Source organism: Orussus abietinus, unplaced genomic scaffold (assembly GCF_000612105.2).
Source record: "Orussus abietinus isolate OABI.00-Male unplaced genomic scaffold, Oabi_2.0 scaffold5, whole genome shotgun sequence".
Taxonomy (NCBI): domain Eukaryota; kingdom Metazoa; phylum Arthropoda; class Insecta; order Hymenoptera; family Orussidae; genus Orussus; species Orussus abietinus.
The window spans coordinates 683,797-697,262 of record NW_019394929.1 but is presented as its reverse complement, the minus strand read 5'-3'; the positions used below and the strand labels follow the sequence as shown (position 1 = coordinate 697,262).

General features: G+C 46.9%; 1 protein-coding gene across 2 annotated transcripts; it reads left to right on the top strand.

The window, feature by feature from the left end:
- The first annotated feature begins 681 nt into the window (after positions 1 to 681).
- LOC105701141 lies at positions 682 to 2,815 on the top strand. 2 transcript variants are annotated; one of them, XM_012427587.1, is made up of 7 exons: positions 682 to 760; positions 962 to 1,245; positions 1,429 to 1,582; positions 1,658 to 1,843; positions 1,942 to 2,110; positions 2,170 to 2,543; positions 2,623 to 2,815. In XM_012427587.1, exons 1-7 carry the CDS (start codon positions 713 to 715, stop codon positions 2,782 to 2,784), a joined length of 1,377 nt encoding a protein of 458 aa, XP_012283010.1. In that variant the 5' UTR covers positions 682 to 712; the 3' UTR covers positions 2,785 to 2,815. The 2 variants fall into 2 exon arrangements, with proteins under 2 accessions (XP_012283010.1, XP_012283011.1); XM_012427588.1 differs by having other exon boundaries at positions 686 to 739.
- The last annotated feature ends 10,651 nt before the right edge of the window (positions 2,816 to 13,466 follow it).

Here is a 13,466-nt window from a genome sequence, read left to right as displayed (position 1 = left end):
ACGCACAGGTATATTAATAAGCTCTGTAGTCAATGAACTCTGACGCAATCTATGATTTCCGAGTAATACATCAAGTCTTGACTTCAGGGACGTCACGGTAAACGTTAGATAATTTATGCAGTTCGTTGATGAATCTTCGCGGGATAGAGGCTGCCCTTCGATTGTAATTCCTTGCGATTTATGGTGTCGATTAAATATCCATTCTGGGATGATTAGTGGCCCAACGGTAAAACAGTCGCAGCTCTGTAGAGGGTTTGAGTTTACAAATGTTTAATCGATATTAAATACTGTCGATAAGGGTGGGGTAAGCAGGTAAAAGAGAAAGGTGGAGGAGAAATGCCGTGATGCTAGAGTGGTGGCGCCATCTTGTAGCTCGAGGGCTTACCATTCGGCGTCTTCCCTTCAAACCTATTCGGAAATGATTTACCATACGCAACCAGCAATTCTCTCAGTCGATATCATCGCTCTGTTATACAACAATGGACGGTAAGGAATCAATTATCTCCGCCAATGACGGCGACTGGTAGAGGGCACCGCCATCGCGAGTGCGCGAGCCCCTACCAGAAATTCGTTGCGCCGTCCTTGGGGGCAAAAAACGGTGAAAGCTAACATACAAAACCAGAGGGCAGCACAGAATGCGATCGTGCGACCCTGCCCGTAAACAATCTCCCAACTCATCTCTGAACATGGGACATTGTTTTGCTTCTCCGCAATGGGCCATAGAAGATTAAAAATTTCGGTAATAATCATTAAACTAAAAGTTGAGTATCTGTCGATATCTACATGTCCGAGGCATCGCTAGATCCTAAGCGTGCATATACAACTTTTTATAACATCCTATACGCAGTCCCGATATATTATAACAATTTAAAACATAGAAATTGAAAGTCTGCCCAAGAAATCGTTCACCACTTATTGTTAATAGCGCATTATACTAATCATCTTTATATTCTTTGAGAAGATGGGAACTCCTGTAGTCGCGCCAGAAGCTGGGGACGCTTCAGCGAGTATGTTGCCGTCGAGGAAGAGGCATCCTGAAGTTTTGAACATGAAAAACCATGACATGTATTATCAAAGGATCTCGTCTCCTCGCTGTCCATTGATAAACCTTTCGAACGGTGCTTCGGTCAGCATCCTTAATGAGACCCTCTACAATGATGTGACCTTGATCGAGAACGGCGTCCTCGAGAAGTTGAGCAATCCTGCAAGTGTGTCAGGGGACAGCTATGGATTTCCTTATTACAGGTTCGCCCCATAAAAACCCACTTTCTTCCTCGTGGACCACTTTTGTATTATAAATCATCGCAAAGTTAGAGATGCATCGAAGCATGAGGGCATTGGTGCATCGCGAAGCATCCGAGGATCGATGCATTAAGTCCCATAAAGAGACATTTCAGGGCCGGTTAACGAATGACCTTATAATTGCAGGAGCGATAGGAGGAACAGGCAATGTCAGGATGCAGTCCTAGTGAAAGACGTCGGAGTATCTTGCACTATTCTGCAACCAGAGAATGAAAGTCTTTCGGGTTCACATGTCAAGGGAAAGATGAGTGTGGAGGCTTACCTGTCGAACGACTTTGAGGTGACTTACAGTTCTTTTTTTGTACTTCTTTAAAAGGATGGACGTATATGTACAACTTTGTTCATTATTCTGCAGAGGAACAAAAACTCTGGGACGGCAAAAAGTCCGAAACGGGAAAGCTTAGAGGGATATCTGCTGAACCAGTTGAAGATGGAGTACAGTGACTTGTCCGCCATTACCAGGAAAATCAGCGCGTACACCAAGGATATCTTACAGAGTTTGTCGTCCAGTAGCAAGAGGAAAATCTCAGCCGAGAGTACAGTAAGATTAGCAGAATTTTGTTATGATAACTTGATTCATACTTTTTTTCGTTAATTGTTTATTTACTGTTATTCGTTAAGCCATTAGTTTTGTGACAGGATAGTTCGAAGGAACCGGTGGCGGAGCAATATACCGATGAGTCGGGAAATCCTTGCCTAAAATTAAGATTGAAGGATTCAGCCTGCACACCGACGAGAAAAACTGTTTCCGATAATCTTTCTACGACTCCATCCTCACGGTGCCACCAATTAAAGAAACCTGCCTCGAGTAAATTACTTTTACGAATAAATATTGTTATGTATAAGTAACCGTTTTGGTATGTTTAGAGGGAATTCTTGAAGCTGTAGACGACCCGACACATCAGACACCAGTTCAGCAAGAAAAAGAAGCGGAACAAATTTTTCCGAAGAATTCTGCACAATTAGATGTCGAGTCTTCGATCTGCAGCAGTTCGTCGATTTACAATTATTTAATGATGGGGAAGAAACGATCTTCAATGAAAAAACGGAGACAATCGGCCCCGAATTGCCTCAATCTTAAAGAAAAGTCAAGTGAACGTCATCCTAAAAAACATAGTCTTGATTATGTCAACGACCGTGAGGCCTTTCGAGTAAACGACCTGACATACTCCAAAACCGTCCATTCTGCAAACAAGAATTTCCAAGCTATTCCAGACTTTCAAGCAGAATACTTATACGTGGTTAGTATTCCTTAAAAGCCTCGGATTAAATATTAACAAGTGTTTCTTCTCCAACCTATTAATTCCGTTTATCTCGAAGGAGCAAAAAAAGAACGTGTACCGAAACGGAAAAGAGCATCATCAAAGAAGGCAAAATGAAGACAAGTTACATTACTTCACGGAAATTTCAAGGAAATGCTCTCCCGCAAGTTTTCATACCGTTAACATCCGAATTGTAAGACACAAACACAAGGATCAGTAAACTGTCCTGTCACAATAAATATATAAAATTATCAGACGCTCCTTTGCGAAACTTCCGTTACTTTAAAAGAAGCCGCCAGTCTCCAGCGACTTGGTCGGTAACTTCTGCTGATCAGGAACGCGAACTGTTATAAATAATAAAGTAATGCGAGATTTACACACTCGATTGGTAACTAAAATGATACCAGGAGTCCCGGAAACATGAAACCCCACTCGTTATCACTCGTCCTCGAAGATGGCGCCACCACTCCAGCGTAGAAAACTCCCCTAATGCGGGGTACGAAATGATGCGCAATTGGGAGAGCAACCCCAATGTCCTTGGATTCTCACTTCTGCTCCCCTTTTGCCACACAAAGGAGGCAGCCCAATATGAATCACAAGGGTTTTACCGGTAACGCTTCGTTTCATGGCCGCTTCTTGAAATTCGATACGCCCGAACATACTAGGCATATTCTTCAGCGCCCCTAATCACTAATCCAACTAGCTCCACGTTTCAAATTTCCCTCTCTTACTGAACAGAAACAAATCTCTGAAACAATTTTACCGGCATTAAGAAATACACAGAACTGTAGATCGTTGTTTTGTTTATAAAATTTAAAGATACCTGCCTCTTAACATCGATATTAGGCCTACGTTGCTGCATTCAATGGGGATATTAGTGTCCCGTTGATTTTTGAAAAATGAGTACCTAACGACCGTAAATTATATGTCCTGTCCGTTTTCAGGAAAACAAGAGGAGAAATCGGCAGCTGGCAAACTGGAATTTGCGGTCTCTTCGGGCCGAATCTAGTTTGGGCCAAGGTGGCTCATGTTTTCGAAACGTTGTGATTATAATAATAGCATAACATTACACCAGTCGAGACAGATCGATGCGTCCTTTGCAGGGTGCAGGCATCGATGTCTCCGAGTCAAAGGGAACCTCTTCCGATTTTTCCTGCCCCGAAACGGAGGAAATCTTCCCCACGAATTTTCCCTGCTCTCCGGGGAATGACACGCAGACCTTCGCAAGAGACCCAACTCATGGCATAGAGAAGAAATATGCAAAGCCAGATGTAAATCGGTATCCCCTACTGCATCTGATTGACCAGCGATCTCATTGATATGCGTCACTTTAAGATAAGCCCATGCTACGCGCACCGAGCATATAACCGTTCCTGATTTCACTACGGCATGCTGTGTGCCTAAAAGCGTACCTTTTCTTGCATTTAGAGAGAACGCCATCTTCCAATTAACAACATAGTATAATTAGACACTACCGAGAAGAAAAATATGAAAACAGGAAAAATTGTACCTCATGCATAGCATGATCGCTAAGAACCGAAAACCACTTCATCCGTGCATAGGTATCTCAAAGAGCAGTCCACCTTCCTGTTTACGTAAATTGTATCATGCTCCACTTTACGTATTCCGATGCGAGTCAAGTGTCCGATAGTCGAGAGCACTTGGCGCGTTGGTCGTAAAGGAAGGAAGTCTCAGTTTTGGTATGCTAAGGAAAAAATCGTGAAACGGTATCATCGGATCGAAAGACCGATCCCGCTACACCTCTTCGAGGTGCATACCTTAGTTTTCGAATCTTACCGGATGAACGCTTACCGCATCCAAGAGTTCCGGAACAAAGAGGAAGACCGCGATAAAGGGATTCCTCGGGGGCTTCACCCCCTGGAGGGAGGTGCAAACTTCTTTCTTCCAGGAGCGGTCGTTTCCCACGTGGGTACATATCTAGAGTAGGGCGAGAAACCGCGCAAGTGGGGTTAATAAAGCGATGCCCGCGGGAAAAGGGCGACCAGAAAATATGTAAATGTCGACATACCTGAGTCTCGGGATCTCCCTCGCCGACACATCCGGATTGTCCCTGGTTTTCGAGAGCAGTTTTTCTGAGGGCCGCCGAATGGCCGGCCGAGCAGCTGGGTAGAGTAAGATAGGGATTCGTTTCTTTCAGCGAATTTATTGTTTAGCATATGAATGGGCCGCGTATGCACGGTGAACCCTTTGGCATATTATAAAGAATTGAATAAAGTTTATAAGGAAGCCAAAACCAGTCCGCGGAGGGCATGCATATACGTATACCTATGTACATTTACGCATGTATACCCACGTACATACGCGAGAGCGCTCGCCGGAGAAGCCAGGTGTTTTATTCCGAACCGTGGGACTCTTTAAGGGGATGCTCGCGCGAGTCACACGCGCGCACCCCGAGTGCACGCACGTGCGCCCGCGGCCACGCACACGCCTCCCCCGGATGAATGGAAAACTGGATTTATACTCCCAGGGGAGGGGACCTACTACTTTTATTGTGTTTCCCCGGCGGATCGAACGTAACGCGCTACTCTTTTCTGATCAGGTCCCGTTTTCCTAGCGCCCGACCAAGGCGAATTAAAACCGGCGCGCACAATGCCGTAGGGGACAAAGAGTATACTCTATCTAAAATCCATTTTTCCCTCCACGGCGTACCGGTCCTTACCGCCCGGGAAACCAGAACCGAGGCTGCGGCGACGCCGCGAGGCCCGCGACAAAGGGGGCCTCCTCCTCGCGCGATATACGCCTTCCCCTTCAACGGTCTCCCGGAGCGGTTGAAGCCGATACACCCGAGGTCTCACGCATTATTTAGCGCGTACGTTACCGAATCACCTGGAGGAATCCACCGGATCCTTGGTCCCCGGAGGCGGTGCGGCGACGGAGCGGGCCAAGTGCGCCGCGGCTTCTCCCACGGCCACCTGGGACGAGACAAAGCGCCCACTGGACCGAGCGAGATTCGATAAGCGACGCCATTTGCCGAGCGGCCCGACCGGGGAAGAGATTGTTATTTAATTTTTACCGTCAGCTGCACCCCTCGCTTGTTTATTTTTCGCACTTCCCCCGCTACCTAGTGCCGGTTTCGCGCACAGGAAACAGCTGGAAACGCCGCGCGACGCCCATTGGCTGACCTTCGTCACGTGACCAACATGGCGCCCGAAACCGGGTCACGTGATTCGAATCACTCAACCGGGCCGCTTTTCCTCCTGCCACGGCCAGCTGTTTGCCACGCAATAACCGATATCCCGTAACGTACGGCGTAATCTACGCAGTCTTTACCTTCCTTTTTTTCCTCTCTTTCTTTCTCCAAAACGAGTCTTTCCGGACCCCCGACAATCGGAGCGGGGCATTTCGCTTCCCTCGATTATGCCATCCGACGCGGCGCTGAAAGATGCGCCAGGGAGAAATTTGTCACTTGAAATGAAAAAGGGTAATTTAAAGGTGCCGAGGGGCGAGCTATGGTTAAGTAAGATCGAGAGGAAGAATTTTAAGCGAGTTCTTCAGGGCAGTTATTCCTGATTGACCCGTTTTTTTTTCCTGAAATTGACCGTGAAATATAAAAATAGGGCTCGCTCGTTTCGGCAAGATGGCGGCCGGCGTCCAATATATGAGCGGGAGACAAATGAGCCCGTCGTTCTTTCTTCCCCATCCAATTATTTACTTAAGATGACTACGCGCGTAATGATTAATCTGGGCAATCCGCTTTGTACAGATTTAACCGACACGTGGATGACGCGTCGATTAAATTGAATTAATGAACGATAACTCAATTTAACTGCAGATTACAAATCCCTGGCGGCTTATCTCTCGTGCGAACACTTTTGTGCATCAATAAACGGAGTTATTACTTCCTCCCGTGTTTAATTACTTTTCATGCGTCCGTTTATGATCGATACTTCCCTTCCATCGAAAAACTAGCGGCATAAATTCGTACGAGATGGAAACACGTTACCCTTACGCGTTCAAACATTTTTCTTCCACTCGTGCGTTCACCTCCAGATGTTGCCCAACATTACACGAATGTTTTCCACGACCCTTTAAATGGGCATCTAAGTTGCCTTTATTTTTAGCCGCGTCCAGGCCTGGAAAAGCAACACTCGGAATGAACGCAGGAGAGATTAACGCCTAAACGCACGTGGCGATCTACCAGGACACGTTTCCGAATTTCTTTTTAAATTTTTTATTTTTTTCCCGAGCGTACTCCTAGGTCGGATTCATTCTTCGGGCAATGCAGAACATATTGGTGCTTTCCAGGTATCACGACATAGATTGGAATTCTGCCTAGCACCGTTAGATTCGAATTTCAGCATGCTTATGAGAAAATGCGGTCCGGCGACTCGGAAAGCCCCTGCTCGGCCACACGCTACTCTCGAGTGCGTCTTCTCTGTTTTCAAGGAACTCGAATTTCAAAGAAAAAAAGAAAAAGGAACAAAGGCGCCGCTGCCCCGTAAACGAGGAATTTCTTGGCTTAAACTCGGTTGGGACTCCGTGACTCAATTTCTCTCGCGACGAACGTTCGGCGTCCAAATACATCTTGCGAACGTTCAGTGAATTTCGATACCACGAGTCAAAAGTAAGTGCTTTAATTTGTATCGTTTCTAAATATCGAGAGCAGCCCTGAAAAAGCTTAACGATGAAGATATGAAGCACTTACCAAAAATCTGCAGAAGGGGGACTGTGCTTTCCATAAGCCGGAAATCCAAGATGGCGGACAGTCCTTGTGGAACATGGGTACCCTCTATAATCGAAACATTTTGCAAGAACAAAGTCCATTTATATCTTGTTTATGTAAGAATCGAGGCCTTTACAGTCAGCCCGATACCTGATATTCTGTCCGAAGAAAAAAAAATGAAGGACAAGGTATACACGAGTACGGACAAAACGGACCTTAAAGTAGCGGGTCTGGCCAACACCGAGGCTCAATCGGAGCCGAAAATCCCGGACTTCGGTCCCCTTTATCACGGTCCAGCAGCCACGTAAACTTCGTACATCTGCGGAATTAATAGGTTTCGAGAAACGAGCGCACGAGGCCTAGGTATACGACTTAGGGCCGTAGAAAAGGAGTCCCGAGGCGGGGTCTTCAGAGGTTTTTCGGGGGCCTCCTCGGCCCCCAAATACGAGGCACCGCGCAGGTGGACGAAGAACGGCTCCCAGAAGACTTTCGAGCGAGTCAAGCAGGCCGGGACGAGTGCAATTTGGTGGACCATCACAAATAGTGCCCACATCCCCGCCTGCCGGACCCCCGAGATCAGCTTCCACCTGGCTAGCTTCCGGTCGAGGCGGCGGTCGCTCCTTCGTCCCACGGGTCCAGGCTTCGAAGCCGAAGAGGTTCCTTCGGGCCCGACACCTCGGAAAGGTAGACTGCAATGCATTCCGATAGGCCGGGACAAGTGCAATATTGGGAAAACCTGTGCACGAAACATTGTCACCGATCTCGACCTACCTTCCATGCAAGCTTTGCCGAGAGATGTTGAAAAAATGTCCAAGAGACGTCCACGGGACGTTAAAAAAAACCCTAGGACGTACAAGCGACGCTCAAAAGACATCCAAGTGACGCTCGGAATACGCTGAAACAAAACGCGGAAAAATCCTCGCTAGGACGCGAAACGGTGTTAACAGAACTCGAGGCTGTCGACCGCGATGCATTCCGATGGGCCGGACGAGGGCAACGTCGAGAAGTCGACGGGAAGTTATGTCACCGATCTCGACCTACCTTCCACCAGGCCTCTCGTCGGCCGAGAGAAGGCCCGAAAAATCGCGACGCGCAGGGCCCTCGGGAGCGCGAGATGCGCGGCTGCGCACATACACGTAACACGTGCAAAAGTGCCCTTCGCTTAACGGCTCTCCGACCTGGCCTTGGCGGTCAGTCTCCAAATCGAAGAGCTCGTCTACGTCCCGCCGAGGATCGCCGCCCACCTCGGGGCCCACGGGATATCTCGCCTCCGAAGGGCCAACGCGCGGTCCCGTTTCCGCGAATCGCTCTAGCCGGCCTTACTACGAATCGGCTAGGTACACGGCTACACGGAAATAACCGCAGCGAGGAGGACCTAGGGACACTTAACTCGCGTCACATCGCGAATCGCGTTACGTCCCTTTGTCGACATCAAAGAAATATACAGAAATTCCCCCTTAATCCCTAGAATCCACAATAAATTCCCGACATTTCAACGCACTCGATTTTACGATCCAACTGCGAGCTTCCTCGAATCAAAAGGGAATCACCCAGGGCTATTACAGAGAATTCAAAAGCTTTTCCCACTTCCGAAATAGACTGAATTACCCCGTCCTTACCGAAGTCCATCCCAGGGTCATCAAGGAATCTCGCACTCGGTCCGAATTAACGCGCATTACTTAACCATTACGGTGTACTAACTCCCGGGTAACCAGGTAGAGCCTCGCGCCAAGTACAATTCTACGCTTTGCCGAGGACCCGGGGTCCTGTTCGCGGTTGCTCTCCTTCTTACCCTACTGTCTATTACAGAAGCAGAAGAACCCGCCGTATCGGGATCCTGCGGCAGTACCGAAGTCGTCCTCCACCCTGAGGGTCCTGGTGTGCCAAACTTTGGAATCGCTGTCCAGGAGTCCGCTTCTCCTGGAGGGATCGTCGTCCCTCGTCGAGCTCGTACCACTTTATCACAGCACTGAACGTATCTCTTAGCACTCGGAGAGTCCTCGGTCCCGGTCGGTTTTGGAAGGGACTGAGCCGACCACGGGAGAGCGAGACGGCCGGGACGGGTCGGGGAGAGAGAGAGCCGAGAAGATGGTTCGCGCAGGGCGTTCTCGAGCAAACTGCTGCCCATGACCAGGTGTCCCGCCTCTTTATTCCTTTTGGGCCCCAAGTGCACGAAGGCCCCTGGCTATATAGGTGCCCGTACCCCGTGCCCCGTGTCCCATGGTGGGGACTTATTCTTATTTAACGGCAACAACGGACCCAAAGCCTCCCTCTTTCCTCCCTTTCCTCGTTTTCTCGGCTTCTCTTTGTCGTCGGCCGCCAAGCCGAGCCGAGCCGAGTCGAGCCGAGTGGCGGCGCGTGGAGCCCGCCAAAAATTGTATCAGCTGTCCTGGATTTCGTCCTCCTTTCAGCTACTGTCCTGCCTGTATATATGGCCGGTTGGACCTGCAAAAAATACGGCCACCTTTACCTGGGACGTGATAATTACCGGGACATGTTTTGCAGAGCCACTATCGCCCTTCGTCAACGAGGAGAGGATAAGAAAACCGCAGGATTCGGGGAGATACGCGATTCCGGATTTCGAGAGGAAATTACGCCCCTAGGAAAACTATGTATATATACAGTCCGCGCATATTTCTAAATACAAGGACCTTCGTGTACCTCCGTTCGTACATCAAATAAGTCCTCTGCCAGGAACGGGCGAATTCCATATTTTAACAAATTCCCTGCTTTTTGATGCTTTACAACGGATATTGGATGCGAGCTACCAACGAGGAAAAATTAATTAAACCGGAAATGTAATAGCTCTTCGTTCAAACTGGAAATTCCCGGAAAAGCCCCGACGATACGAAACACGGGAATGGTTCATTTCGTTATCTATATCCTCCGTGTGGTTCATTTTGGAATGGAAATTATGGGAGGAATTTCCGACTCGTAGTTATTACGGGAGGGGTGCTATTTGGACTGTTAAGTAGTAAGGAAAAAAATCGAACGGTGTGGCTCTATGCCCTTAGATGCAAGACCTCGGCTGTGAATTTAATTGCAGACCGTTATGGCAATGACAAAAAAAAACGTCCGCTCGACCGTGCCTCCTTTGTGCTCCTCCTTTTGTATCTTAAGATTTGTGGACTGCGGGAAAATGGCCGAATTAATGGCTTGATTTACGAGGCAGTTGCCTCTTGAAGGGTACGTATATACATATATATCCAAGGATAAATACGAGGATGCATTTTTGTATCGCGGTTGTGACAAGGAACTCGAACCACCACGGGGAGGGGATTTCGGAAGTGCAGAACGAAAACTTAACGACGCGAGTAACGGTCTTCTCCCCCCAAATTCGAAAATAATGCCGCGCGATTGCGACTCTTACACCTCTTTGCGGGTCGCCATTGTGTTTTGGAAGTTCATCATTAATTCGGCAGCTGCTAGAGGGGCAGCCCCCCGAAGATTAATTTTAAATACCACTCTCCATATTCACGGAGATTTTAAGTATCGCGTAAATCACCCTAAATCGCCCTTTCTTATTTTTTTTATTTTTTATTCCTTCAGAATAGCAGATTTCTATCCGCGTAATTGCATCGTGACTTCCAGGGCAGGTTGCAAACATTTTTTTTTTTCCGAATTGCATTACCCAGTTATACAGCATTTTTAAGAGCTGCACTAATAAGTGCAATTAACGGACGAAGTCATGCCGATTCTTTATGTCTTAATTATCCCCGGAATTTTTATTAAAGAACCCTTTTGAAAAATCTGTGAATATCTTCTAAGTCAATCGCCTGAGACTCTTTCTTCTTTTTTTTGACAATGTCCAGGTACAAAGGAAAGTCGACACGCTATACCTTGTCATTTTTCCAGGCATTTAGGGTCGACTTTGGACGTTTGGAACCGCGAATTTATTTTTCGACGACACATCGGAGAGAGGCGGTGCGATCGATATTAACGCTTATAGCGACTTTGTCGAACAATGTTACGATGTCAGCTTTGTTTGAAAGGGCGGCCAAGATCGAATAGCCTGGTGGGAAAATGCGTGCTTGTGCACGCAGAGGGGTCAACCTTGTTGAATGAGAGTGCCGAGGCCATGAAAAAAAAAAAAAAACATAACAAAAAAGAAAGACCGTCGCGTTTCCAGGAGTGTTTCATGCATATCGAAGACCCAGGAAAATCCGAGCAGAGCGTGGCAAAGAACAAACGACCGGGACAACAAAGAGCGTGTAGCAGCCACTCGAAAAAGCGCCCTATATCTCCCCGAAGACAAGGACCTTTATCCGATCAAGCCGTGAAGGACCAAAGACCTTTTCGCTCGGAAATAAATTCTGAACGGGAGGGAAAAGCGTTTTTCCTCCGAACGCGTCGCCTTGTCCTCGCGAAATCGCGACGCGTCCAAAAGGTTCAATCGAAAGCTTCTTTTACAAATTTTAATAACGGCAAAACCGACCTATATTCTCCCCGAAGACAAGGACCAAACACCTTTTCGCTCGGAGATAAATCCTCAAGATGGGGAAACGCGTTTTCCCTACGCAACGTACCGACTTGCCCTCGAAAAGGCACGGCGCGTCCAAAAGGTTCGATCGAAAGCGTCTCCTATAAACTATAATAATAGTAAAAGCGACCTATATCTCCCCGAAGACAAGGTCCTTTATTCTACCAGGCCGTTAAGGTTCAAGGACCTTTTTGGAAAGGGACAAATCCGAAGGGCGGCCCTCAACGTGTCATCGTACCCTGCGACACATGCAATGCACCCCAAATGGCACGTGTGATGTTAACATTTCCCCATTGTTCGTGGTGTTTCTTCAAAAACTGTAAACCGTGAAAAGTATATGAGCACACTTGTGACCTAATCCTGCGATAATCACGAAAGCTTATGCATTCTGTACATCCTATGCATAGGTATTGTCTAGCACTGTTTACTCTCTACTCCCATTTTCCACGTATAATACAGCAATGGCCAGGGTGATTTCTGCGTAGAGGATCTCATCCCCATAGTTCACTACGAGTGTAAACACGAGGACAGACATTTATCCTAAAATCGGCGTGGCTCCCCACGTGTCAATAATATATTGCAGGCCTAAAGCTGTTAGGGCGTAACTCCTGGACTTGTATGCAGCTATCCTGCCCTTCAAATTTAAAGTGACATGTCCCACGTGGCAACATTAATTGGTACAATATTGCTAAACTATAATTCCAAACATCTAAATACTGCGAATATCCAAATCCATTTCGATTTATTCGTAGAAATCATCGTAATATACAAAAGCAATATGTATTCAATATTGCAGACGTATCAGAATAAAAAAGTTTCTAACCATATTTATCCTATATTATATCAATAAATTGAACATAATATTTGCAGGGACGCCAAACATTATGATAAATCAACTTAATAACTGATAATATTGAACCAATATTTGTTGCTACAGGGAGGGGGGCGTTTTCGGAAATTTCGGCAGTCTGGAATGAATTCGTTCTTCTGGTGGCTGTTAAAAAAAATATATATATATATATGGTTGAAAGTATGTTGCATGGGAAACGGATTAAAAGCTAACGGTTCTCAATTGAATGTTTAGGAGGACAATGCTCTGCCCAAAAGAGCCTCGGGAGGCAATCTTGGTTCGGCTACTAGGACGGATAGGAAAGAAGGACAATAATCTCATCCTCTTGAAAACGATTTCTAAACGTATATTGAAAGCGGCCAACCTCCCATTCGAAGATGCAGTCCCCTGTGGCTTATAACTAGGGCGAACGCAAGGACGTGCATTTATCGAAAACCCGTGGCTTCTTTGTGTTGGCCTAGGCGTGCATATGGAGCCACAAGCGACCTGGAAAACCGTACGGGAAACCGAAGAAAGAAATCAAACGTTCAATAATAATCACATAACGATTATCCTTATTCCATTTAAGATTCTATTCAGTCGCACCCTCCTTGCAAGTAAAGGGTCCAAGTGGAGCCAGGAACCGTATATAATATTAAGGAAAATCAAGAGACGTAAGTAAACGTGGAAATACCTAAACACCACCAAGGATCAATCGTTCCGAAGTAAACAAATCTGGATCCAAAACCATAACACATCCGAGTGACATACCTAAACCGAGTGAAATACCTAAACACCACCAAGGATCAATCGTTCCGGAGTAAACAAATCTGGATCCAAACCATGAACGCATCCTCTGTCGATAAATGATCCTAGAAGAAGAAACCAGGGCTAAATTCGCTAGACGAG